The sequence below is a fragment of the Oncorhynchus gorbuscha genome, linkage group LG14 (genome assembly GCF_021184085.1).
Source record: "Oncorhynchus gorbuscha isolate QuinsamMale2020 ecotype Even-year linkage group LG14, OgorEven_v1.0, whole genome shotgun sequence".
In the NCBI taxonomy this organism is placed as follows: Eukaryota; Metazoa; Chordata; class Actinopteri; order Salmoniformes; family Salmonidae; genus Oncorhynchus; species Oncorhynchus gorbuscha.
The window spans coordinates 74056884-74082487 of record NC_060186.1 but is presented as its reverse complement, the minus strand read 5'-3'; the positions used below and the strand labels follow the sequence as shown (position 1 = coordinate 74082487).

Here is a 25604-nt window from a genome sequence, read left to right as displayed (position 1 = left end):
GTGTGTGTGTGTGTGTGTGTGTGTGTGTGTGTGTGTGTGTGTGTGTGTGTGTGTGTGTGTGTGTGTGTGTGTGTGTGTAACTCAATACTAGGAAGGGTTTCTTAATGTTTGGTATACTCAGTGTGTGTAACTCAATACTAGGAAGGGTGTATATTCAAACAGCAAACATGTATTTCAAAAATAGACCTTTGTGTGGAGTACACTATAGCCTACCCTACACTGGCATGAAGTTTGCATTCACACACCATCTCTTTACATGGTGTAAAAGTAGGCATCAGCTGTTCTGTCAGCACCTTGACACATCTCTTATTGACATGAGGTAGTTTTCAGGATAATGTGTTGGCTGGCATCTCTTATTGATAATGTGTTGGCTGGCATCTCTTATTGACATGAGGTAGCTTTCAGGATAATGTGAGGGCTGGCATCTCTTATTGACATGAGGTAGCTTTCAGGATAATGTGAGGGCTGGCATCTCTTATTGACATGAGGTAGCTTTCAGGATAATGTGAGGGCTGGCATCTCTTATTGACATGAGGTAGCTTTCAGGATAATGTGAGGGCTGGCATCTCTTATTGACATGAGGTAGCTTTCAGGATAATGTGAGGGCTGGCATCTCTTATTGATAATGTGTTGGCTGGCATCTCTTATTGATAATGTGTTGGCTGGCATCTCTTATTGATAATGTGTTGGCTGGCATCTCTTATTGATAATGTGTTGGCTGGCATCTCTTATTGATAATGTGTTGGCTGGCATCTCTTATTGATAATGTGTTGGCTGGCATCTCTTATTGATAATGTGTTGGCTGGCATCTCTTATTGATAATGTGTTGGCTGGCATCTCTTATTGATAATGTGTTGGCTGGCTTTTTATCCATGTAATAGTCTACCAGTCTCCTCTCCCTTTATGTTCATGCCAATTACCAGTCATTTCTGTGTGGAGATCACAACTTCTCTAAAATGGCTCTTCAATCCCCTCCATTTGGAAAAGTGGATCCCTGAGAGTGACACCCCCACTGATTCGTGAGCATTACTTTTCTACCAAACAACAGTGTAGAAGCTGTGAACATATGAATTCAGAGAGTGGTAACAGGTTTCCTTCTGGATCAGAGCTGCAGCATACTCATTCCGGGACAACACGTGGCTAAGGGACCTTCATTGGACAATGGATCCGAGATCAAACGCATACAGGCTATGCTCAACTCCAGATGTGATTGTATTAGTAGAAAACATCCACCCAACCATAGCGAAATGTAGCCAACTCTTTTAACCTAGTTCAATAAACCGTTCACCGGTGCGGACAGAGAGAGTGCGTGGTCTGCACGTGGCACTCAAAGCATCCTTGGCACTATAGTCCAAGTTGGTCTGGTTTTAACGCGAAGATTGAAGAGCGCACATTGACCTGGACGCGCAATACCGGGAGGCAAACAGCGAAAGGAGAAATCAGTTGCGTCCTAGTGCGGCAGCGGGATATGGATTTTTCCACCGGACATTAGAGCGCATCTCTATCAAGAAGACGACTCTGAAGCTGTTGGTTGAATGAGTGACTTTCTTCTGGCTGGTTCAATTACGTGACTTGCTCCGGAACGAATCACGGAAAAGAACAACCGCCGATGATGAGATCAACTTTTTATTTTATCTCGCAAAATAAATAACTGTAGTGAAAGAATACGTGTGATAGATTGAGTACCGCAAATACTGCCACCTGGTCTTAGTTGTCACTTCAATTGAGAAAATGTTTCTAGTCGGAGGGAGATGCCCAACGATAATTATCATCGTTTTAGTACTTTTCGTTGTGTTGGTGATGAGCTTTCCCAACAAACACCACCACAAACGCCACAACGGTGTGTTTTTGTTGGTAAGAAACTTTTTTCTTAATTATTTTCTTCTAGATTTTAGGTAAATAATACGTTCCAAATGTCACAGGATTTGGATACGAATTGAGCTGATGTAAATTATCCTCTATGAAATGAATTACATATTTTACGCTATAGCCTAATATAATAGCTTATTTGTGGTCAGTTACAGGATTTGGATACGAATTGAGCTGATGTAAATTATCCTCTATGAAATGAATTACATATTTTACGCTATAGCCTAATATAATAGCTTATTTGTGGTCAGTTACAGGATTTGGATACGAATTGAGCTGATGTAAATTATCCTCTATGAAATGAATGACATATTTTACGCTATAGCCTAATATAATAGCTTATTTGTGGTCAGTTACAGGATTTGGATACGAATTGAGCTGATGTAAATTATCCTCTATGAAATGAATGACATATTTTACGCTATAGCCTAATATAATAGCTTATTTGTGGTCAGTTATCTCTTCAAATTGAAATTAACTTACATTTATCCACAGAGAGGATCTGTTCTCGTGCCAGCGAAACTTACTGGAGTGTATGACATATTCTGAATTGTAATTCACTTCAGTTACTAAAAAGTTAGCCTTCTAACAAACCAAATCAAAGAATCACAGACGGACAATGTTGTGCCTAACATTATGCTACACTGAAATCTCTAGGGCCTTGGGGTAAAGGGTTGTTCGCCGTTTCTCCATGTATAGTAAGATATCTAGGCATCGAGAGAAGGTCGTTCTGAGCTGCACGGAGCAGCGTAATATTTCTACAGCAGCTATAACATATGGGCTTTCTGAATTCCCTTTGAAGCACATATCTATCTGTAAGAGTAACTCATGTGGGTGTTTGTGCGGCTCATGGACATATATGGGTGTGTGTGTGTGTGTGTGTGTGTGTGTGTGTGTGTGTGTGTGTGTGTGTGTGTGTGTGTGTGTGTGTGTGTGTGTGTGTGTGTGTGTGTGTGTGTGTGTGTGTGTGTGTAGGGGCCTTGAAGGTCACCATGAACAGAATCAGATGTAAGAATAGAGGAAAGGTGTAAACAGACAGATTCCAGAGTTCTATGAAATCGTTCCTCTGTACATTCTCTCCCCTGGGTCTCCTTCAATGGATGCCCTATTTATGTTCCGATGCCCATAGTCTATAACTGATTGATGATGTATGTCAGTTGGATGTCAAACAAAATAAAAACAGTGAGGGAGAGAGACAGACATAGAGGGAGAGGGAGAGAGTTAGAGAGAGACAGAGAGGGAGAGTGAGAGAGGGAGAGAGTTAGAGAGAGGGAGAGTGTGAGAGGGAGCGAGAGGGAGAGAGTTAGAGAGAAAGCGAAATAGAGAAAGAGAGGACAGAAAGAGAGAGATAGCATGTTGTGATTCTGGTGGTGGTAATGAGTGTGCGTTTAGGGCACCAGTGACCCTACCTGGTAGATGCCAGTTTAACCAGGTAGAGGAGGGGCTGGTTTGAACAATAGAGGAGCAAGAGGCACAATAGCAAGGGCTTACATAACCCTAACCCAAACTTTACCCTAACTCAGCAGGGTTAAAGGGACCCTCAGCAGATCTCTCTCACACTGGAGTAAGGTCAGAGGTCAGGCTGGTTGATTGTTTACTTTGGCCATCTGTGTTGTTGGTTTTCCCCTTATCATGGGGGGGGGGGGGGGGCTAAGGAGGAGTGTATAATGTGGAGTGTGCATGGCCTGGTTCACAAATATTGAAACCTGTTCACTCTACCTATCTGTTTCTTCTCCCTCCCTCTCCTTGCCTCCTCACTCTTTCAAGGCTTGCGATCAAAGGACCCCATAGTTTATTGTTATTCTGTAATGGTTTGGAATGGGCCAAGTGTAGAGGCCTTTGATATCTGTGGACACATAAATCAGGCCTGCCTGCTTGTCACACCACTTGCCTGCCTGCCCTCTCTACCCTTCCCTCTGCCCTCTCTGCCCTGCCCTGCCTATGTTCCTCTCCTCTTACGCACGTTGGATGTGACAGAGCTTGCAAACCATTACAGACTACAAAGGGAAGCACATCCTAGAGCTGCCCAGTGACACAAGCCTACCAGACGAGCTAAACTACTTCTATACTCGCATCGAGGCAAATAACACGGAAACATGCATGAGATCACCAGCTGTTCCGGAAGACGGTGTGATCACGCTCTCCGTAGCCGATGTGAGTAAGACCTTTAAACAGGTCAACATTGACAAGGCAGATTAGACAGATTACCAGGACGTGTACTGTGAGCATGCGCTGAGCAACTGGCAAGTGTCTTCACTGACATTTTCAACCTCTCCCTGTCTGAGTCTGTAATACCAACATGTTTCAAGCAGACCACCATAGTCCCTGTGCCCAAGTACACTAAGTTAACCTGCCTAAATGACTACCAACCCGTAGCACTCACGTCTGTAGCTATGAAGTGCTTTGAAAGGCTGATCATGGCTCATATCGACACCATTATCCCAGAAACCCTAGACCCACCTAAATTTGCACACCGCCTTAACAGATTCACAGATGATGCAATCTCTATTGCACTCCACACTGGCCTTTCCCACCTGGACAAAAGGAACATGTATGTGAGAATGCTATTCACTGAGCAACTACAGCTCAGCGTTCAACAGCATAGTTCCCTCAAAGCTCATCACTAAGCTAAGGACCCTGGGACTAAACACCTCCCTGCAACTGGATTCTGAACTCCCTATAGGCAGTCTCGCTATTGTCGGTGATCACTGTTGTATCATCGGCAATCTTAATGATGGTGTTGGAGTCGTGCCTGGCCATGCAGTCATGAGTGAACAGGGAGTACAGGAGGGGACTGAGCCACCCCCAGGTGGTAAGGGTAGGTAACAACACATCCGCCACGCTGATCCTCAACACTGGGGCCCCTCAGGGGTGCGTGCTCAGTCCCCTCCTGTACTCCCTGTGGTAGGCCTGATCACCGACAATGACGAGACAGCCTATAGGGAGGAGGTCAGAGACCTGGCAATGTGGTGCCAGGACAACAAGCTCTCCCTCAACGTGATCAAGACAAAGGAGATGATTGTGGACTACAGGAAAAGGAGGACTGAGCACGCCCCAATTCTCATTGACGGGGCTGTAGTGGAGCTGGTTGAGAGCTTCACGTTTCTTGGTGTCCACATCACCAACAAACTAGCATGGTCCAAGCACACCAAGACAGTCGTGAAGAGGGCACGACAAAACCTATTCCCCGTCAGGAGACTGAAAAGATTTGGCATGGGTCCTCAGATCCTCAAAAGGTTATACAGCTGCACAATCGAAAGCATGACTGGTTGCATCACTGCCTGGTATGGCAACTGCTCTGCCTCCGACTGCAAGGCACTACGGAGGGTAATGCGTACAGCCCAGTACATCACTGGGGCCAAGCTTCCTGCCATCCAGGACCTCAATACCAGGCGGTGTCAGAGGAAGGCCCTAAAAATGGTCTGTAGACTGTTCTCTCTGTTACCGCAGGGTAAGGCGGAACTGGGGCGCCAAGTCTAGGTCCAAGAGGGTTCTGAACAGCTTCTACCCCCAAGCCATAAGACTCCTGAACATCTAATTAAATGGTCACCCAGGCTATTTGCATTGCCCCTCCCCCCACACCCTCTTTTATTATATACGTTATTATCTATGCATAGTCACTTGTGTAGTGATTAAGAACAGCCCTTGGCCGTGGTATATTGGCCATATACCACACCTCCACCGGCCTTATTGCTTAAATATAGAACACCAGATCCAATTAAATCAAAATACAGAACACCAGGTCCAATTAAATCAAAATACAGAACACCAGGTCCAATTAAATCAAAATACAGAACACCAGGTCCAATTAAATCAAAATACAGAACACCAGGTCCAATTAAATCAAAACACAGAACACCAGGTCCTTCTGTAGCTCAGTTGGTAGAGCATGGCGCTTGTAACGCCAGGGTAGTGGGTTCGATCCCCGGGACCACCCATACGTAGAATGTATGCACACATGACTGTAAGTCGCTTTGGATAAAAGCGTCTGCTAAATGGCATATATTATTATTATTATAAATCAAAATGATAGATAACCAGGTCCAATTAAATCAAAATGATAGATAACCAGGTCCAATTAAATCAAAATGATAGATAACCAGGTCCAATTAAATCAAAATGATAGATAACCAGGTCCAATTAAATCAAAATGATAGATAACCAGGTCCAATTAAATCAAAATGATAGATAACCAGGTCCAATTAAATCAAAATGATAGATAACCAGATCCAATCAAAACACAGAACAAAGAAGGAAGACAAGTCCTAATGTGTTTGGAAGCGTGTAATGACCATCCCCTAATTCTCAGAGGGACCTGACAAGACCCAGAGGAAGTCTTCAGGATCCTCCTCTCATCAGTAAAGAGTCAATCATGTTTGACAGGGGTTACCTCTAAATGGATCAGATCTGACCGACCAACAGGCTGACTTTTTTATGGGAGAATTGCAGCCACTGAAAAAGTACAGTCTGTTCTCGGGCCCATAACCAACTGTTTTGTCACTACTCCAGATTTTGGTTTAAACTGCACTACATTTCAGACCGCAAACTGGCACTGCTTCAGTTACTGAAGTCCTGTCAGATGTTTGGGCTATTTATTACCACTGTAGATACTGTCTGTATTAAAAGCGTTGAGTAATAGAAGACCCTTACCTGACCTTAGATACATTTTTAGTGGCAACTTGATCTAAAGGATGGTTGACATTTACATTTGAGTCATTTAGCAGACGCTCTTATTCAGAGCGACTGACAATCTAGTGCATTCATCTTAAGATAGCTAGTTGAGATAACCACATACAGTATCACAGTCATAGTAAGTACATTTTTCCACAATAAAGTAGCTATCAGCAATGTCAGAGCTAGACAATGTTCACTTTGTCACAGACAGGCAGACAGAGGGAGGAGAACAGGGAGAGACAGAGGGAGGAGAACAGGGAGAGAGAGGGAGAGACAGAGGGAGAGACAGAGGGAGGAGAACAGGGAGAGACAGAGGGAGGAGAACAGGGAGAGACAGAGGGAGAGACAGAGGGAGAGACAGAGGGAGAGACAGAGGGAGAGACAGAGGGAGAGACAGAGGGAGAGACAGAGGGAGAGACAGAGGGAGAGACAGAGGGAGAGACAGGGAGAGACAGAGGGAGGAGAAGAGGGAGAGACAGAGGGAGAGACAGAGGGAGAGACAGAGGGAGGAGAAGAGGGAGAGACAGGGAGAGACAGAGGGAGAGACAGAGGGAGAGACAGAGAGAGACAGAGGGAGGAGGACCTTAGGGAGACCTATGGCTTCTGTCTGTTGAGTGTAGCTGCACATTCTTTACATTTGAGTTATTAGCAGACATTCTCATCCAGAGTGAGTTCCTGTAGCAATTTCACAAGGCTTGGGGATTTGACCCAGCGACCTTTCGGTTACTGGCCCAACGCTCTTAACCGCTAGGCTACCTGCTGCCCTAGGGCATGGCAGGATACGGCAGATTGAAACACAGGGCCAGCCTGCCCACCATCCCAGGGGTCCCACGACTTCGAAGTGCTCTCATTAAAACTAGAGAATCTGGCACAGGCTCCTCTTTGTCAAAGGCCTGGATGCCAGGGCTCTGGCTGCTGTGGGAAATAAATGAGAAGCAGACGGCTGGACGGGGTTTGGCTGGTTGGGTCTGCTGCCCCAATGGTTTCTAGGAGCTCTGTCACTAAGTCATAGCATGGTGTAAATGTTTTTCCTGGGCAAAAGCAAGTAACCTTTGTATGTTAAACTAGCCAGTAATCACTGTATTGTTTATGATTAATGGCATCAAGGTCTTCAGAACGGTCCAGTCCACTGTGTTTCGTCATGATGATTAAATGAGGTGTCCTATCTTTTTCCTCCGGCTCGTGCTCAGCCGCCCATCAGTGGGGTCCATCATGGACCGGGGGCCCTGGAGCAACAGAACCAGGTCCAGAGCCTCCTCCCCCCTGTCACTGAGCACCGCCACAAGAGGAGGTGGTTCCACTCCCAGCACCGCTCCGTAGGGGTTCTGCCCCAGCCTGAGCCTGAGGAGATCAAGCCCTTCGTTCTGGACCTGAAGAACTTCCCTGAGCTGGCCAACGCAGACATCAGCTCGCAGAACCCCAACATCCAGGTGTGGTGACGAATATTGATATTATTTTTATAATGTTGTTCTAGCCCCTCAAGAGCGATTTACATTTGTACGGGGGAAGCTCGCCTAATATAAATAATAAATATACATAATATATGACATTTAGTCGACACTTTTATCCAAAGGGACTTACAGTCCTGCATGCATACATTTTACATATGGTTGGTCCCGGGAATCAAACCCAGAATCCTGGTGTTGGTAGTGCTAGAGGTGTCATTACAGACACCCTGGTTCGAATCCAGGCTGTATCACAACCGGCTGTGATTGGGAATTCCATAGGGCGGCACACAATTGGCTCAGTGTCGTCCGGGTTTGGCCGGTGTAGGCCGTCGTTGTAAATGTATTTATTGAGATTTAAATGTTTTTTTAGAGTGAAGTACATCGAAAAAATCAAGAGAAAACTGCAAGACTCAATAGAAGACAAAACAAGGAACAAACTAAACAAGACAGGCTTTTGAAAAATTAACTATTTTTTTTCATAAAATTGTACAGTTATCTTAGCTAGGTGAATTGCTAGCAGAATTGTTTACTTGTTGCTAAGCAGTTGCTAGGGACTCTCCTGGAAGAAGCTAGCTAGCTTACAAAGAATAACAACAAAAAATATCTAGTTAACAGAAGAAAGGAAGACAAAATAAGGACAAAAGAAGGACAGAAGAAAAAGGAAAAGAAAGAGGACAACAAAGTGAAACAGTCAGCACTTCTATTGCAACTTCGTATTTCGTCGTCCTAACGTAGTCTACACTGCTATCTGCCCAGCAGCTAGCCAGCTAGCAAACCGTCTACCGAATAGCAGCACTGTAGAAACTATTACTGTAGAAACTATTACACTCAACTGAACGACTTGATTAGTGTAGTGTTAGCTAGCTACATAGTTGTCTTTGCTGTCTTCGTATCCAAGATAATTGTGTAGTTTAGAGCGTGTAGTCTTAGAGTGATTATCTTAATTTACCGAGGTTAGCTAGCCAGCTATTTGTCGTCCTTAACGTAGGAGACACTGCTAGCTAGCCAACAGCTAGCCAACGTCTACTGAATAGAACTTCCGCACTCAACAACCCGGTCGCATTCCGCTTCGCTCCACAGGTAGTATCACATTTTTCATTTCATTTCATTACAGCACAACGGTTTGATTTGTTTGATCGTAGCTAGCTACATAGCTAGCTACATAGCCGTCTGTGTATCAAAGATAATTGTGTAGTCTAGAGCGATTTTCTAGGTTAGCTAGCCAGCTATTGTCGTTCTTTTAACGCAACATAACGTAATCAACAGTGCTAGCTAGCCAGCTAGCCCCGAATAGCAGCACTGTAGAAACTACTACACTCAACGGAACGACTTGATTAGTGTAGTGTCAACAACGCAGCCACTGTCAGCTAGCCTACAAAGTCAACAACGCAGCCACTGCCAGCTAGCCTACTTCAGCAGTACTGTATCATTTTTAATAATTTTAGTCAATAAGATTCTTGCTACGTAAGCTTAACTTTCTGAACATTCGAGACGTGTAGTCCACTTGTCATTCCAATCTCCTTGCATTAGCGTAGCCTCTTCTGTAGCCTGTCAACTATGTGTCTGTCTATCCCTGTTCTCTTCTCTCTGCACAGACCATACAAACGCTCCACACCGCGTGGCCGCTGCCACCCTAATCTGGTGGTCCCAGCGCGCACGACCCACGTGGAGTTCCAGGTCTCCGGTAGCCTCTGGAACTGCCGATCTGCAGCCAACAAGGCAGAGTTCATCTCAGCCTATGCCTCCCTCCAGTCCCTCGACTTCTTGGCACTGACAGAAACATGGATCACCACAGATAACACTGCTACTCCTACTGCTCTCTCTTCGTCCGCCCACGTGTTCTCGCACACCCCGAGAGCTTCTGGTCAGCGGGGTGGTGGCATAGGGATCCTTATCTCTCCCATGTGGTCATTCTCTCTTTCTCCCCTTACCCATCTGTCTATCGCCTCCTTTGAATTTCATGCTGTCACAGTTACCAGCCCTTTCAAGCTTAACATCCTTATCATTTATCGCCCTCCAGGTCCCCTCGGAGAGTTCATCAATGAGCTTGATGCCTTGATAAGCTCCTTTCCTGAGGACGGCTCACCTCTCACAGTTCTGGGTGACTTTAACCTCCCCACGTCTACCTTTGACTCATTCCTCTCTGCCTCCTTCTTTCCACTCCTCTCCTCTTTTGACCTCACCCTCTCACCTTCCCCCCTACTCACAAGGCAGGCAATACGCTCGACCTCATCTTTACTAGATGCTGTTCTTCCACTAACCTCATTGCAACTCCCCTCCAAGTCTCCGACCACTACCTTGTATCCTTATCCCTCTCGCTCTCATCCAACACTTCCCACACTGCCCCTACTCGGATGGTATCGCGCCGTCCCAACCTTCGCTCTCTCTCCCCCGCTACTCTCTCCTCTTCCATCCTATCATCTCTTCCCTCTGCTCAAACCTTCTCCAACCTATCTCCTGATTCTGCCTCCTCAACCCTCCTCTCCTCCCTTTCTGCATCCTTTGACTCTCTATGTCCCCTATCTTCCAGGCCGGCTCGGTCCTCCCCTCCCGCTCCGTGGCTTGACGACTCAATGCGAGCTCACAGAACAGGGCTCCGGAAGGCCGAGCGGAAATGGAGGAAAACTCGCCTCCCTGCGGACCTGGCATCCTTTCACTCCCTCCTCTCTACATTTTCCTCCTCTGTCTCTGCTGCTAAAGCCACTTTCTACCACTCTAAATTCCAAGCATCTGCCTCTAACCCTAGGAAGCTCTTTGCCACATTCTCCTCCCTCCTGAATCCTCCTCCCCCTCCCCCCTCCTCCCTCTCTGCAGATGACTTCGTCAACCATTTTGAAAAGAAGATCGACGACATCCGATCCTCGTTTGCTAAGTCAAACAACACCGCTGGTTCTGCTCACACTGCCCTACCCTGTGCTCTGACCTCTTTCTCCCCTCTCTCTCCAGATGAAATCTCGCGTCTTGTGACGGCCGGCCGCCCAACAACCTGCCCGCTCGACCCTATCCCCTCCTCTCTTCTCCAGACCATTTCCGGAGACCTTCTCCCTTACCTCACCTCGCTCATCAACTTATCCCTGACCGCTGGCTACGTCCCTTCCGTCTTCAAGAGAGCGAGAGTTGCACCCCTTCTGAAAAAACCTACACTCGATCCCTCCGATGTCAACAACTACAGACCAGTATCCCTTCTTTCTTTTCTCTCCAAAACTCTTGAACGTGCCGTCCTTGGTCAGCTCTCCCGCTATCTCTCTCAGAATGACCTTCTTGATCCAAATCAGTCAGGTTTCAAGACTAGTCATTCAACTGAGACTGCTCTTCTCTGTATCACGGAGGCGCTCCGCACCGCTAAAGCTAACTCTCTCTCCTCTGCTCTCATCCTTCTAGACCTATCGGCTGCCTTCGATACTGTGAACCATCAGATCCTCCTCTCCACCCTCTCCGAGTTGGGCATCTCCGGCGCGGCCCACGCTTGGATTGCGTCCTACCTGACAGGTCGCTCCTACCAGGTGGCGTGGCGAGAATCTGTCTCCTCACCACGCGCTCTCACCACTGGTGTCCCCCAGGGCTCTGTTCTAGGCCCTCTCCTATTCTCGCTATACACCAAGTCACTTGGCTCTGTCATAACCTCACATGGTCTCTCCTATCATTGCTATGCAGACGACACACAATTAATCTTCTCCTTTCCCCCTTCTGATGACCAGGTGGCGAATCGCATCTCTGCATGTCTGGCAGACATATCAGTGTGGATGACGGATCACCACCTCAAGCTGAACTTCGGCAAGACGGAGCTGCTCTTCCTCCCGGGGAAGGACTGCCCGTTCCATGATCTCGCCATCACGGTTGACAACTCCATTGTGTCCTCCTCCCAGAGCGCTAAGAACCTTGGCGTGATCCTGGACAACAAACTGTCGTTCTCAACTAACATCAAGGCGGTGGCCCGTTCCTGTAGGTTCATGCTCTACAACATCCGCAGAGTACGACCCTGCCTCACACAGGAAGCGGCGCAGGTCCTAATCCAGGCACTTGTCATCTCCCGTCTGGATTACTGCAACTCGCTGTTGGCTGGGCTCCCTGCCTGTGCCATTAAACCCCTACAACTCATCCAGAACGCCGCAGCCCGTCTAGTGTTCAACCTTCCCAAGTTCTCTCACGTCACCCCGCTCCTCCGCTCTCTCCACTGGCTTCCAGTTGAAGCTCGCATCCGCTACAAGACCATGGTGCTTGCCTACGGAGCTGTGAGGGGAACGGCACCTCAGTACCTCCAGGCTCTGATCAGGTCCTACACCCAAATAAGGGCACTGCGTTCATCCACCTCTGGCCTGCTCGCCTCCCTACCACTGAGGAAGTACAGTTCCCGCTCAGCTCAGTCAAAACTGTTCGCTGCTCTGGCTCCCCAATGGTGGAACAAACTCCCTCACGACGCCAGGACAGCGGAGTCAATCACCACCTTCCGGAGACACCTGAAACCCCACCTCTTTAAGGAATACCTAGGATAGGATAAAGTAATCCTTCTCACCCCCCCCCCCCCTTAAAATATTTAGATGCACTATTGTAAAGTGGTTGTTCCACTGGATGTCATAAGGTGAATGCACCAATTTGTAAGTCGCTCTGGATAAGAGCGTCTGCTAAATGACTTAAATGTAAATGTTAAATGTAAACGAGAATTTGTTCTTAACTGACTTGCCAAGTTAAGTTTTTAAAAAGGTTCAAATATATATATATATATATATGCTCTACTAACAATGCATTGCACCCTGGTAAAGCAGGGAAGAGCAGTGATTATAGAGATCATTTATCTTGATTCCATTCTGTGGTGAGGAGGTTCTACTTGGCATGAATGCCAAGTTCAGCAGAACAAGACGGTAACTACTTTCACATTGAATAAATAGTTCCAATCCTCACCTTCACTTCTTTCATTTCCTGTGATTCCTCCAGCGATTAGCCTCAATGTCTTCAGCATGTCATTTCCTGTGATTCCTCCAGCGATTAGCCTCAATGTCTTCAGCATGTCCTTTCCTGTGATTCCTCCAGCGATTAGCCTCAATGTCTTCAGCATGTCCTTTCCTGTGATTCCTCCAGCGATTAGCCTCAATGTCTTCAGCATGTCATTTCCTGTGATTCCTCCAGCGATTAGCCTCAATGTCTTCAGCATGTCATTTCCTGTGATTCCTCCAGCGATTAGCCTCAATGTCTTCAGCATGTCCTTTCCTGTGATTCCTCCATCGATTAGCCTCAATGTCTTCAGCATGTCCTTTCCTGTGATTCCTCCAGCGATTAGCCTCAATGTCTTCAGCATGTCCTTTCCTGTGATTCCTCCAGCGATTAGCCTCAATGTCTTCAGCATGTCCTTTCCTGTGATTCCTCCAGCGATTAGCCTCAATGTCTTCAGCATGTCCTTTCCTGTGATTCCTCCAGCGATTAGCCTTAATGTCTTCGGAAATGTCCTTTCCTGTGATTCCTCCAGCGATTAGCCTCAATGTCTTCAGCATGTCCATTCCTGTGATTCCTCCAGCGATTACATTTACATTTACATTTAAGTCATTTAGCAGACGCTCTTATCCAGAGCGACTTACAAATTGGATTAGCCTCAATGTCTTCAGCATGTCCTTTCCTGTGATTCCTCCAGCGATTAGCCTCAATGTCTTCAGCATGTCCTTTCCTGTGATTCCTCCAGCGATTAGCCTCAATGTCTTCAGCATGTCCTTTCCTGTGATTCCTCCAGCGATTAGCCTCAATGTCTTCAGCATGTCCATTCCTGTGATTCCTCCAGCGATTAGCCTCAATGTCTTCAGCATGTCCATTCCTGTGATTCCTCCAGCGATTAGCCTCAATGTCTTCAGCATGTCCTTTCCTGTGATTCCTCCAGCGATTAGCCTCAATGTCTTCAGCATGTCCATTCTTGTGATTCCTCCAGCGATTAGCCTCAATGTCTTCAGCATGTCCATTCCTGTGATTCCTCCAGCGATTAGCCTCAATGTCTTCAGCATGTCCATTCCTATGATTCCTCCAGCGATTAGCCTCAATGTCTTCAGCATGTCCATTCCTGTGATTCCTCCAGCGATTAGCCTCAATGTCTTCAGCATGTCCTTTCCTGTGATTCCTCCAGCGATTAGCCTCAATGTCTTCAGCATGTCCATTCCTGTGATTCCTCCAGCGATTAGCCTCAATGTCTTCAGCATGTCCTTTCCTGTGATTCCTCCAGCGATTAGCCTCAATGTCTTCAGCATGTCCTTTCCTGTGATTCCTCCAGCGATTAGCCTCAATGTCTTCAGCATGTCCATTCCTGTGATTCCTCCAGCGATTAGCCTCAATGTCTTCAGCATGTCCTTTCCTGTGATTCCTCCAGCGATTAGCCTCAATGTCTTCAGCATGTCCTTTCCTGTGATTCCTCCAGCGATTAGCCTCAATGTCTTCAGCATGTCCTTTCGTTGAACTCATCTCAATCCCACAGTGGTTAGTTAGTTAGTTAGTTAGTTAGTTAGTTAGTTAGTTAGTTAGTTAGTTAGTTAGTTAGTTAGTTAGTTAGTTAGTTCCATCTACTGGTCGACTCAGGGCAGTTCAGGATGTGGTTATGTAATGTGGAGCTGGATGTAATGACCCCATGCAGGCTCTACCCTCTTATGGTCTCTCCGTGTTGCCTGGTGCTGACAACTACTATGGGAGTGAGCTAACGTACAGGTTGAGTCATACAGTAGTGGCCTACCAGTGTAATGAGATGTAGTGGGATCTTCTGACTGAGTGCTCACAGATCAGCTCATATCTGACTGGTTACGCGTGGGATCTTCTGACTGAGTGCTCACAGATCAGCTCATATCTGACTGGTTACGCGTGGGATCTTCTGACTGAGTGCTCACAGATCAGCTCATGTCTGACTGGTTAAGTCAGAGCTAGAAATTAGGCATGTAAATCCCTTGATACTTCTGAAAGGTATGCTTTATGTGTCGTCAGTGAATTTGGTAAACATCTCTTGCTTACATTGTGGCTTTCCAGTGACATTTAGATGTTAAGTTTTGTGTGCATCCTCCTATTAAATGTATGTATTTTTGTGAAGTAAGTGTTCAACATTTTAGTTTTGGCAGACTTTGTGACCATATAAGGACTAGTTGTAGCTATCTTAGCATGTCCACAGAATCAATATCAATTTCATGCTTCCACAATGGTTCTCTAAATGATTTGCTCTGCTTTCCTCCCTCCCAGGTGACCATTGAGGTGGTGGACGACCCTAACATGGACTTAGAGATGGATCTGATAAAGGACTGGATCCCCTCATCCTCTGTAGGCTGGCTGGGGGGTAAGAAGCTGTTCTGGCCTCTGTTCTGGGGATACACAGACGCTGACTCCAGCGAGGATGGGACGGGCCGCTCAGTGCCGGAGGAGACTGGAGAGGAAGAGGAAGTCGAGGAAGATTACCTGTTGGAGTATGGCAGCGAAAAGCCCCTCCCTAGCGGTCGCTGGAACGAGGGTTGGGACGCCACACAGAGCTACTATGGTGAGGCTTTCTTTTGTTCGCTAAGTGGCACAGTGTCTGTATAGCAGGACAAAGTTGTAAAAAAATGGAAAAGAACAGTGATCTCTGATCCACTTTTGCATGCCTTAGAGTAGTGGGTCATTTTAAAATGGCCTACAAAAGTTGAGAATGTTATTGTTTTGAAATAGTGAGAAACAAACAATCACAGGATTAAGAAAAATGTCAGAGAGAGAGAGAGAGAGAGAGAGAGAGAGAGAGAGAGAGATCACAAGGACACTTACAGCAGGGTGTGTGCTGAGAGAGAGAGAAGAGAGAGGCTGTACAGCAGGGCGATACTGACTGAGGACTGCGGCAGGGCTGTACTGACTGAGGACTGCGGCAGGGCTGTACTGACTGAGGACTGCGGCAGGGCTGTACTGACTGAGGACTGCGGCAGGGCTGTACTGACTGAGGACTGCGGCAGGGCTGTACTGACTGAGGACTGCGGCAGGGCTGTACTGACTGAGGACTGCGGCAGGGCTGTACTGACTGAGGACTGCGGCAGGGCTGTACTGACTGAGGACTGCGGCAGGGCTGTACTGACTGAGGACTGCGGCAGGGCTGTACTGACTGAGGACTGCGGCAGGGCTGTACTGACTGAGGACTGCGGCAGGGCTGTACTGACTGAGGACTGCGGCAGGGCTGTACTGACTGAGGACTGCGGCAGGGCTGTACTGTCTGAGGACTGCGGCAGGGCTGTACTGACTGAGGACTGCGGCAGGGCTGTACTGACTGAGGACTGCGGCAGGGCTGTACTGACTGAGGACTGCGGCAGGGCTGTACTGACTGAGGACTGCGGCAGGGCTGTACTGACTGAGGACTGCGGCAGGGCTGTACTGACTGAGGACTGCGGCAGGGCTGTACTGACTGAGGACTGCGGCAGGGCTGTACTGACTGAGGACTGCGGCAGGGCTGTACTGACTGAGGACTGTGGCAGGGAGAGAGCTATGCTCTGCGAGCACTCGACCGTCAGGCCATTGTGGAGCTCCAGCCTTTGAAGTGGACACTGGGTCCCAGCTCGCAGCTCGCTGTGGAGGCCTGCTCTCTTTTGAAGATGGGCCTGATGCGCTCACTAATGGCAGCGTGAGCCTGTTCCCCCGGATGGACAAAACAGTCCACTGCTTGTGTATAATTAGAGGGCAGATTGGGAACAGGGGATGACAGGGGCCATTCGGCTGGGTCTTTCATCCCCCCTCCGGGCCCCCCAGACCCCGACTCGGCCCTCTGCCCTGGGCCCTAGGCGGTAAGGCCTTTTGAGCCTGTTCAAGAATTCGGGGGCTTTCAGGACGTGGATAACATTTACGCCTCTATTGTTTTTTGTTTCTCTTAGTTCTCAGTCAGTTTTCTCCCTGTGCATGATGGGAAAAGAGCATAGTGCCTTCTGGCTGCACAGGCAGGCAGCTTTATTCATCCCTGTAGACCACAGCAGAGCCAGGCAGCTCTATTCATCCCTGTAGACCACAGCAGAGCCAAGCAGCTTTACTCATCCCTGTAGACCACAGCAGAGCCAGGCAGCTCTATTCATCCCTGTAGACCACAGCAGAGCCAGGCAGCTCTATTCATCCCTGTAGACCACAGCAGAGCCAGGCAGCTCTATTCATCCCTGTAGACCACAGCAGAGCCAGGCAGCTCTATTCATCCCTGTAGACCACAGCAGAGCCAGGCAGCTCTATTCATCCCTGTAGACCACAGCAGAGCCAGGCAGCTCTATTCATCCCTGTAGACCACAGCAGAGCCAGGCAGCTCTATTCATCCCTGTAGACCACAGCAGAGCCAGGCAGCTCTATTCATCCCTGTAGACCACAGCAGAGCCAGGCAGCTCTATTCATCCCTGTAGACCACAGCAGAGCCAGGCAGCTCTATTCATCCCTGTAGACCACAGCAGAGCCAGGCAGCTCTATTCATCCCTGTAGACCACAGCAGAGCCAGGCAGCTCTATTTATCCCTGTAGACCACAGCAGAGCCAGGCAGCTCTATTCATCCCTGTAGACCACAGCAGAGCCAGGCAGCTCTATTTATCCCTGTAGACCACAGCAGAGCCAGGCAGCTCTATTCATCCCTGTAGACCACAGCAGAGCCAGGCAGCTCTATTTATCCCTGTAGACCACAGCAGAGCCAGGCAGCTCTATTCATCCCTGTAGACCACAGCAGAGCCGGGCAGCTCTATTCATCCCTGTAGACCACAGCAGAGCCAGGCAGCTCTATTCATCCCTGTAGACAACAGCAGAGCCAGGCAGCTCTATTCATCCCTGTAGACCACAGCAGAGCCGGGCAGCTCTATTCATCCCTGTAGACAACAGCAGAGCCAGGCAGCTCTATTCATCCCTGTAGACAACAGCAGAGCCAGGCAGCTCTATTCATCCCTGTAGACAACTGTGAGCATGTAGCTGTGTGCAGACAGTATGTACACATTCATCAACATTGAACGTCTCTAAATGAGGTGCATGTGATCTAGGAACAGGGCAACAATGTTTATGAAGTGATCCGATCTGAAGGTTTTTAGTGAACATAAAGTATGTCAGACTAGCGTAACGTTGGGGCTTCCCTTCTGTAATTTAAATGTTTCTGAGAAGAGTCTATTCCTGTGTTCTGGCCATATGGTGAGCTGGCTGTGCCACAAAGGACACAGCTGCGCCTTCGCCAAAGCTGAAATTTCTGCACCCACCTCATCTCGTCGGTAATCGAGGGCAGACATGTTTTCAGTATGATTAAACACCAGACTCAAACTTTTCAGAAGGCAGATAGGCTGAAGGTTAGACCAGAGGAGAAAGGTTAGACCAGAGGAGAAAGGTTAGACCAGGGGAGAAAGGTTAGACCAGGGGCTGAAGGTTAGACCAGAGGAGAAAGGTTAGACCAGGGGAGAAAGGTTAGACCAGGGGAGAAAGGTTAGACCAGGGGAGAAAGGTTAGACCAGGGGAGAAAGGTTAGACCAGGGGAGAAAGGTTAGACCAGGGGAGAAAGGTTAGACCAGGGGAGAAAGGTTAGACCAGGGGAGAAAGGTTAGACCAGGGGAGAAAGGTTAGACCAGGGGAGAAAGGTTAGACCAGGGGAGAAAGGTTAGACCATGGGAGAAAGGTTAGACCATGGGAGAAAGGTTAGACCATGGGAGAAAGGTTAGACCAGGAGAGAAAGGTTAGACCAGGGGAGAAAGGTTAGACCAGAGGAGAAAGGTTAGACCAGAGGAGAAAGGTTAGACCAGAGGAGAAAGGTTAGACCAGAGGAGAAAGGTTAGACCAGAGGAGAAAGGTTAGACCAGAGGAGAAAGGTTAGACCAGAGGAGAAAGGTTAGACCAGGGGAGAAAAGTTAGACCAGGGGAGAAAGGTTAGACCAGGGGAGAAAGGTTAGACCAGGGGAGAAAGGTTAGACCAGGGGAGAAAGGTTAGACCAGGGGAGAAAGGTTAGACCAGGGGAGAAAGGTTAGACCAGAGGAGAAAGGTTAGACCAGAGGAGAAAGTTTAGACCAGGGGAGAAAGTTTAGACCAGGGGAGAAAGTTTAGACCAGGGGAGAAAGGTTAGACCAGGGGAGAAAGGTTAGACCAGGGGAGAAAGGTTAGACCAGAGGAGAAAGGTTAGACCAGAGGAGAAAGGTTAGACCAGAGGAGAAAGGTTAGACCAGAGGAGAAAGGTTAGACCAGAGGAGAAAGGTTAGACCAGAGGAGAAAGGTTAGACCAGAGGAGAAAGTTTAGACCAGAGGAGAAAGTTTAGACCAGGGGAGAAAGTTTAGACCAGGGGAGAAAGTTTAGACCAGGGGAGAAAGGTTAGACCAGGGGAGAAAGGTTAGACCAGGGGAGAAAGGTTAGACCAGGGGAGAAAGGTTAGACCAGGGGAGAAAGGTTAGACCAGGGGAGAAAGGTTAGACCAGGGGAGAAAGGTTAGACCAGGGGAGAAAGGTTAGACCAGGGGAGAAAGGTTAGACCAGGGGAGAAAGGTTAGACCAGGGGAGAATGGTTAGACCAGAGGAGAAAGGTTAGACCAGAGGAGAAAGGTTAGACCAGAGGAGAAAGGTTAGACCAGAGGAGAAAGGTTAGACCAGAGGAGAAAGGTTAGACCAGAGGAGAAAGGTTAGACCAGAGGAGAAAGGTTAGACCAGAGGAACATTCAACTGTACATAGAAAAGCCTCATTATGGATTTGGATTTTTCTGTCATGGAAACAATTATAAAATATACTTTCCTGTAAATTGTCTTTACACTTAAGTGACTGTTCCACTGGATGTCATAAGGTGAATGCACCAATTTGTAAGTCGCTCTGGATAAGAGCGTCTACTAAATGACTTAAATGTAAATGTAAATGTAGTAATGTGGATGTTAAGGGATTAGATGGAGTTTGAAGAGGTTATTTACTTATCCTTGTAATGTCTAGCTTCTGGCTCTTACATCAGTGCAGTAAATACATCTAAACCAAATCTAGCTTTGTTTCTCAGCAGCACTGTTTACTACAGTGGTGGAAAAAGTACCCAATTGTCATATTTGAGTAAAAGTAAAGATACCTTAAGAGAAAATGACCCAGCCAACCAGTAAAATACTACTTAAAAGTATTATTTTAAATATACTTAAGTATCAAAAGTAAAAGTATAAAAAACTTATTTAAAACTACTTATATTAGTCAAACTAGACGGCACAATTTTCTTGTTTTTTACATTTACGGATAGCCAGGGGCACACTGACATAATTCACAAATTAAGTATTTGTGTTTAGTGAGTCCACCAGACCAGAGGCAGAAGGGATGAGCATGGATGTTCTCTGTTTAGTGAGTCCTCCAGACCAGAGGCAGAAGGGATGAGCATGGATGTTCTCTGTTTAGTGAGTCCTCCAGACCAGAGGCAGAAGGGATGAGCATGGATGTTCTCTGTTTAGTGAGTCCTCCAGACCAGAGGCAGAAGGGATGAGCATGGATGTTCTCTGTTTAGTGAGTCCTCCAGACCAGAGGCAGAAGGGATGAGCATGGATGTTCTCTGTTTAGTGAGTCCTCCAGACCAGAGGCAGAAGGGATGAGCAGGGATGTTCTCTGTTTAGTGAGTCCTCCAGACCAGAGGCAGAAGGGATGAGCAGGGATGTTCTCTGTTTAGTGAGTCCACCAGACCAGAGGCAGAAGGGATGAGCAGGGATGTTCTCTGTTTAGTGAGTCCACCAGACCAGAGGCAGAAGGGATGAGCAGGGATGTTCTCTTGATAAGTCTGTGAATTGGACCATTTTCCTGTCCTGCTAAGAATTCAAAATGTAACCAGAACCTGTGGCTGTCAGGGAAAATGTATGGAGTAAAAAGTACATGATTTTCTTTCAGAATGTAGTGTAAAAGTAAAAGTAATCAAAAATATGAATAGTAAAGTACAGATTCCCCCAGAAAACAACATAAGTAGAACTACTAATGAACCCTTTCAAGTTGTTTTCCTTTTCCTTGATAGCTTGTTAAGCACAGGTGGTGAACCAGCCAAATGCTTCTAATTGGAGTTCTACACAGTTAGGATGGAGCCTAGTTAGGAAATCCCACAGCTGGGAGAGAAATTCATCTCTTACTGATTAGAGAGTAATCGTGTGATGGGGGAGAAGTGTGTGTGTGTGTGTTACCTCCATAAAATGTAAAACAGCTTAAATAGGAGAAACATTATACATCTAAATGCATTATCATTTAATATCATGAGCTTTGTTTTGTCGCCCCACAGAGAAGGAGGAGACGGAGGACTGGAGTGCCTGGTCTCCGTGCTCTGTCACCTGTGGTCATGGAGAGAGGAAAAGGATACGGTCATGTGGTTACTCCTGCACCCTGACAGAGGCCTCCAAATGTGACATGGAGCCTTGTCCAGACGATGTCAACACTGTGGCTAAAGCTTTCCCCTTCGAGATGGAGAATGGCACTGAACCTTTTGGCACAGGTACGTTGAATACACTTTATCGATTTACACCTGGGAAAAAAAAAAAATATATATATATATATATATATATATATATATATATATATATATATATATATATATATATATATATATATATATATATATATATATATATATAACAGAACAGAGCAGGACAGAACAGAGCAGAACAGAGCAGAACAGAACAGAACAGAGCAGAGCAGTACAGAACAGAACAGAGCAGAGCAGAACAGAGCAGAACAGAGCAGAACAGAGCAGAACAGAGCAGAACAGAGCAGAGCAGAGCAGTACAAAACAGAACAGAACAGAGTAGAACAGAACAGAGCAGAACAGAGCAGAACAGAGCAGAGCAGTACAGAACAGAACAGAACAGAGCAGAACAGAGCAGAACAGAGCAGAGCAGTACAGAACAGAACAGAGCAGAGCAGAACAGAGCAGAACAGAGCAGAGCAGAGCAGTACAGAACAGAACAGAGCAGAACAGAACAGAGCAGAACAGAACAGAGCAGAACAGAACAGAGCAGAACAGAGCAGAGCAGAGCAGAACAGAACAGAGCAGGACAGAACAGAACAGAGCAGAACAGAACAGAGCAGAACAGAACAGGACAGAACAGAGCAGGGCAGAACAGAGCAGGACAGAGCAGGGCAGAACAGAACAGAGCAGGGCAGAACAGAACAGAGCAGGGCAGAACAGAACAGAGCAGGGCAGAACAGAGCAGGACAGAACAGAGCAGAGCAGAACAGAACAGGACAGAACAGAACAGAACAGGACAGAACAGAACAGAGCAGAACAGAACAGAGCAGAACAGAACAGAGCAGAACAGAACAGGACAGAACAGAACAGAGCAGGGCAGAACAGAACAGAGCAGGGCAGAACAGAGCAGGACAGAGCAGGGCAGAACAGAACAGAGCAGGACAGAGCAGGGCAGAACAGAACAGAGCAGGGCAGAACAGAACAGAGCAGGGCAGAACAGAACAGAGCAGGGCAGAGCAGGGCAGAGCAGGGCAGTACAGAACAGAACATAACAGAACAGAGCAGGACAGAACAGAACAGAACATAACAGAACAGAGCAGGGCAGAACAGAATAGAACAGAGCAGGGCAGAGCAGGGCAGTACAGAACAGAACATAACAGAACAGAGCAGGGCAGAACAGAATAGAACAGAGCAGGGCAGAGCAGGGCAGTACAGAACAGAACATAACAGAACAGAGCAGGACAGAACAGAACAGAACAGAGCAGGACAGAGCAGGGCAGAACAGAACAGAGCAGAACAGAGCAGAAGAACAGAACAGAGCAGGGCAGAACAGAACAGAGCAGGGCAGAGCAGAGCAGAACAGAACAGAGCAGAACAGAGCAGAACAGAACAGAACAGAGCAGAACAGAACAGGACAGAGCAGAGCAGGGCAGAGCAGAGCAGAGCAGAAGGGCAGAACAGAATACAACTGAACATAGCAGGGCAGAACATAGCAGGGCAGAACAGAGTAGGACAGGGCAGAGCAGAAATAACTATGTAGTTAGATGGTAATTGACACAATGGCCTCCCTCTGCTCTCCCTTTAGACGTGGACACCTGTGAGAAGTGGCTGAACTGTAAGAGCAACTTCCTCCAGAGATACCTCAACCAGGTCCTGTCAGAACTACCCAGCTGCCCCTGCACTTACCCCTCGGCCACCACCGACACCGTGGTCAGCGTCTTCGACGAGGGACACGACCGGACGTTCCGTTGGCGCGACGCCAGCGGCCCTAAAGAACGCCTGGACATCTACAAACCCTCGGCGAGGACTTGCATCCGCTCTGCCCTTTCCGGCGGCGTCGCCACGCTCGCCGCCCAACACTGTTGCTACGACAACCGCGACCATTTGATCACGCGGGGGAAGGGTGCGGGAACGCCCAACCTGATCAGCACAGAGTTCTCACCGGAGCTCCACTTCAAGGTGGACGTGCTGCCCTGGATCCTGTGTAAAGGGGACTGGAGCCACTTCCACGTGCTGCGACCGCCCAACAACGGCCTGGTGTGCCCGGAGAACCCCCACCAGGACGTGTTCATGAACGAGCTGGAGGAGGCCCGGGAGTACTGAGAACGCGAGCAGTTGCCAAAACTACATTACCCAGAATGTGCTAGAACAGTGGGGTTCAATCCTAACTTGAGAAAAGAAAGCAGGGATGTTTTTGCATTAAGGTCAATAGGAAGTTTGGGGATTGTGAAGTTGAAGGTGCAAGTTAATTTCAAGTTAGGAGTTGGCACATTAAACATCATGCGACCCAACAGAAAAGAATTGAACTTCATTGAACTGAACAAAAAAAAAAGAGATGCAGTCCTGCCGATGTGTTTCGCATCCAGTAAGATTCCCAGCTCTCTTGATGTCTGTCCACACTCCTGTGTGCATGTAAGCATGACGTTGTCATCTAGCCTGTTGGTGTTGTAGGAGCTCTGTCTGTGTGACTGACCATCAGTGTTGGGGGTAACGCGTTACAAAAGTAACATGTTATATAATCAGATTACTTTTATGAGTAATAATATAATAATAATATATGCCATTTAGCAGACGCTTTTATCCAAAGCGACTTACAGTCATGTGTGCATACATTCTACGTATGTAATGGAGTAAAGTAGTGCGCTACTTTTTCAAATTGGGTAATACATTACATGACCAAAAGTATGTGGACACCTGCTCATCGAATATCTCACTCCAAAATCATGGGCATTAATATGGAGTTGGTCTCCCCCTTTGCTGCTATAACAGCCTCCACTCTTCTGGGAAGGCTTTCCACTAGATGTTGGAACATTGCTGCGGGGACTTGCTTCCATTCAGCCACAAGAGCATTAGTGAGTCGGAAGCTGATGTTGGGCGATTAGGCCTGGCTCGCAGTTGGCATTCCAATTCATCCCAAAGGTGTTCAATGGGGTTGTCGTCAGGGCTCTGTGCAGGCCAGTCAAGTTCTTCCAAACTGATCTCAACAGACCATTTCTGTATGAACCTCATTTTGTGCATGGGGGCATTGTCATGCTGAAACGGGAAAGGGCCTTCCCCAGAATTGGGCCTTAGACAGAATCGTCTAGAATGTCATTGTATGCTGTAGCGTTAAGATTTCAAATCAAATCAAATGTATTTATAAAGGCCTTCTTACATCAGCTGATAAACCCCAAACAGCAAGCAATGCAGGTGTAGAAGCACGGTGGCTAGGAAAAACTCCCTAGAAAGGCCAGAACCTAGGAAGAAACAGGCTATGAGGGGTGGCCAGTCCTCTTCTGGCTGTGCCGGTTGGAGATTGTAACAGAACATGGCCAAGATATTCAAATGTTCATAGATGACCAGCAGGGTCAAATAATAATAATCACAGTGGTTGTCGAGGGTGCAACAGGTCAGCACCTCAGGAATAAATGTCAGTTGGCTTTTCATAGCCGATCATTCAGAGTATCTCTACCACTCCTGCTGTCTCCAGAGAGTTGAAAACAGCAGGTCTGGGACAGGTAGCATGTCCGGTGAGCAGGTCAGGGTTCCATAGCCGCAGGCAGAACAGTTGAATCTGGAGCAGCAGCACGGCCAGGTGGACTGGGGACAGCAAGGAGTCCTGGTAGTCCACTACTCCTTGCTGTCCAGGTAGTCCTGAGGCATGGTCCTAGGGCTCAGGTCCTCCGAGAAAGAAAGAATTAGAGAGAGCATACTTAAATTCAAACAGGACACCGGACAAGACAGGAGAAATACTCCAGATATAACAGACTGACCCTAGCCCTCCGACACAAACTATTGCAGCATAAATACTGGAGGCTGAGACAGGAGGGGTCGGGAGACACTGTGGCCCCGTCCGATGATACCCCCTTGACAGGGCCGAACAGGCATGATATAACCCCACCCACTTTGTCAAAGCACAGCCCCCACACCACTAGAGGGATATCTTCAACCATCAACTTACCATCCTGAGACAAGGCCCAGTATAGCCCATAAAGATCTCCGCCACGGCACAACCCAAGGGGGGCGCCACCCCGGACAGGAAGATCACATCAGTGACTCAACCCACTCAAGAGACGCATCCCTCCCAGGGACGGTATGGAAGAGCACCAGTAAGCCCTGTAATGGGGTTAGAGGCAGAGAATCCCAGTAGAGACAGGGGAACCGGCCAGGCAGAGACGGCAAGGGCGGTTCGCTGCTCCAGTGCCTTTCCGTTCACCCTCACACTCCTGGGCCAGACTACACTCAATAATAGGACCTATTGAAGAGATGAGTCTTCAATAAAGA

At 47.6% G+C, this 25604-nt stretch overlaps 1 protein-coding gene across 1 annotated transcript; it reads left to right on the top strand.

The window, feature by feature from the left end:
* Window positions 1-1272: 1272 nt before the first annotated feature.
* Window positions 1273-23996, top strand: LOC123995939 (isthmin-2-like). The gene is made up of 5 exons (XM_046299597.1): window positions 1273-1854; window positions 7734-7973; window positions 15186-15477; window positions 21159-21368; window positions 22927-23996. The coding sequence occupies exons 1-5, from the start codon at window positions 1732-1734 to the stop codon at window positions 23442-23444; spliced, it is 1383 nt and encodes a 460-aa protein (XP_046155553.1). The 5' UTR covers window positions 1273-1731; the 3' UTR covers window positions 23445-23996.
* The last annotated feature ends 1608 nt before the right edge of the window (window positions 23997-25604 follow it).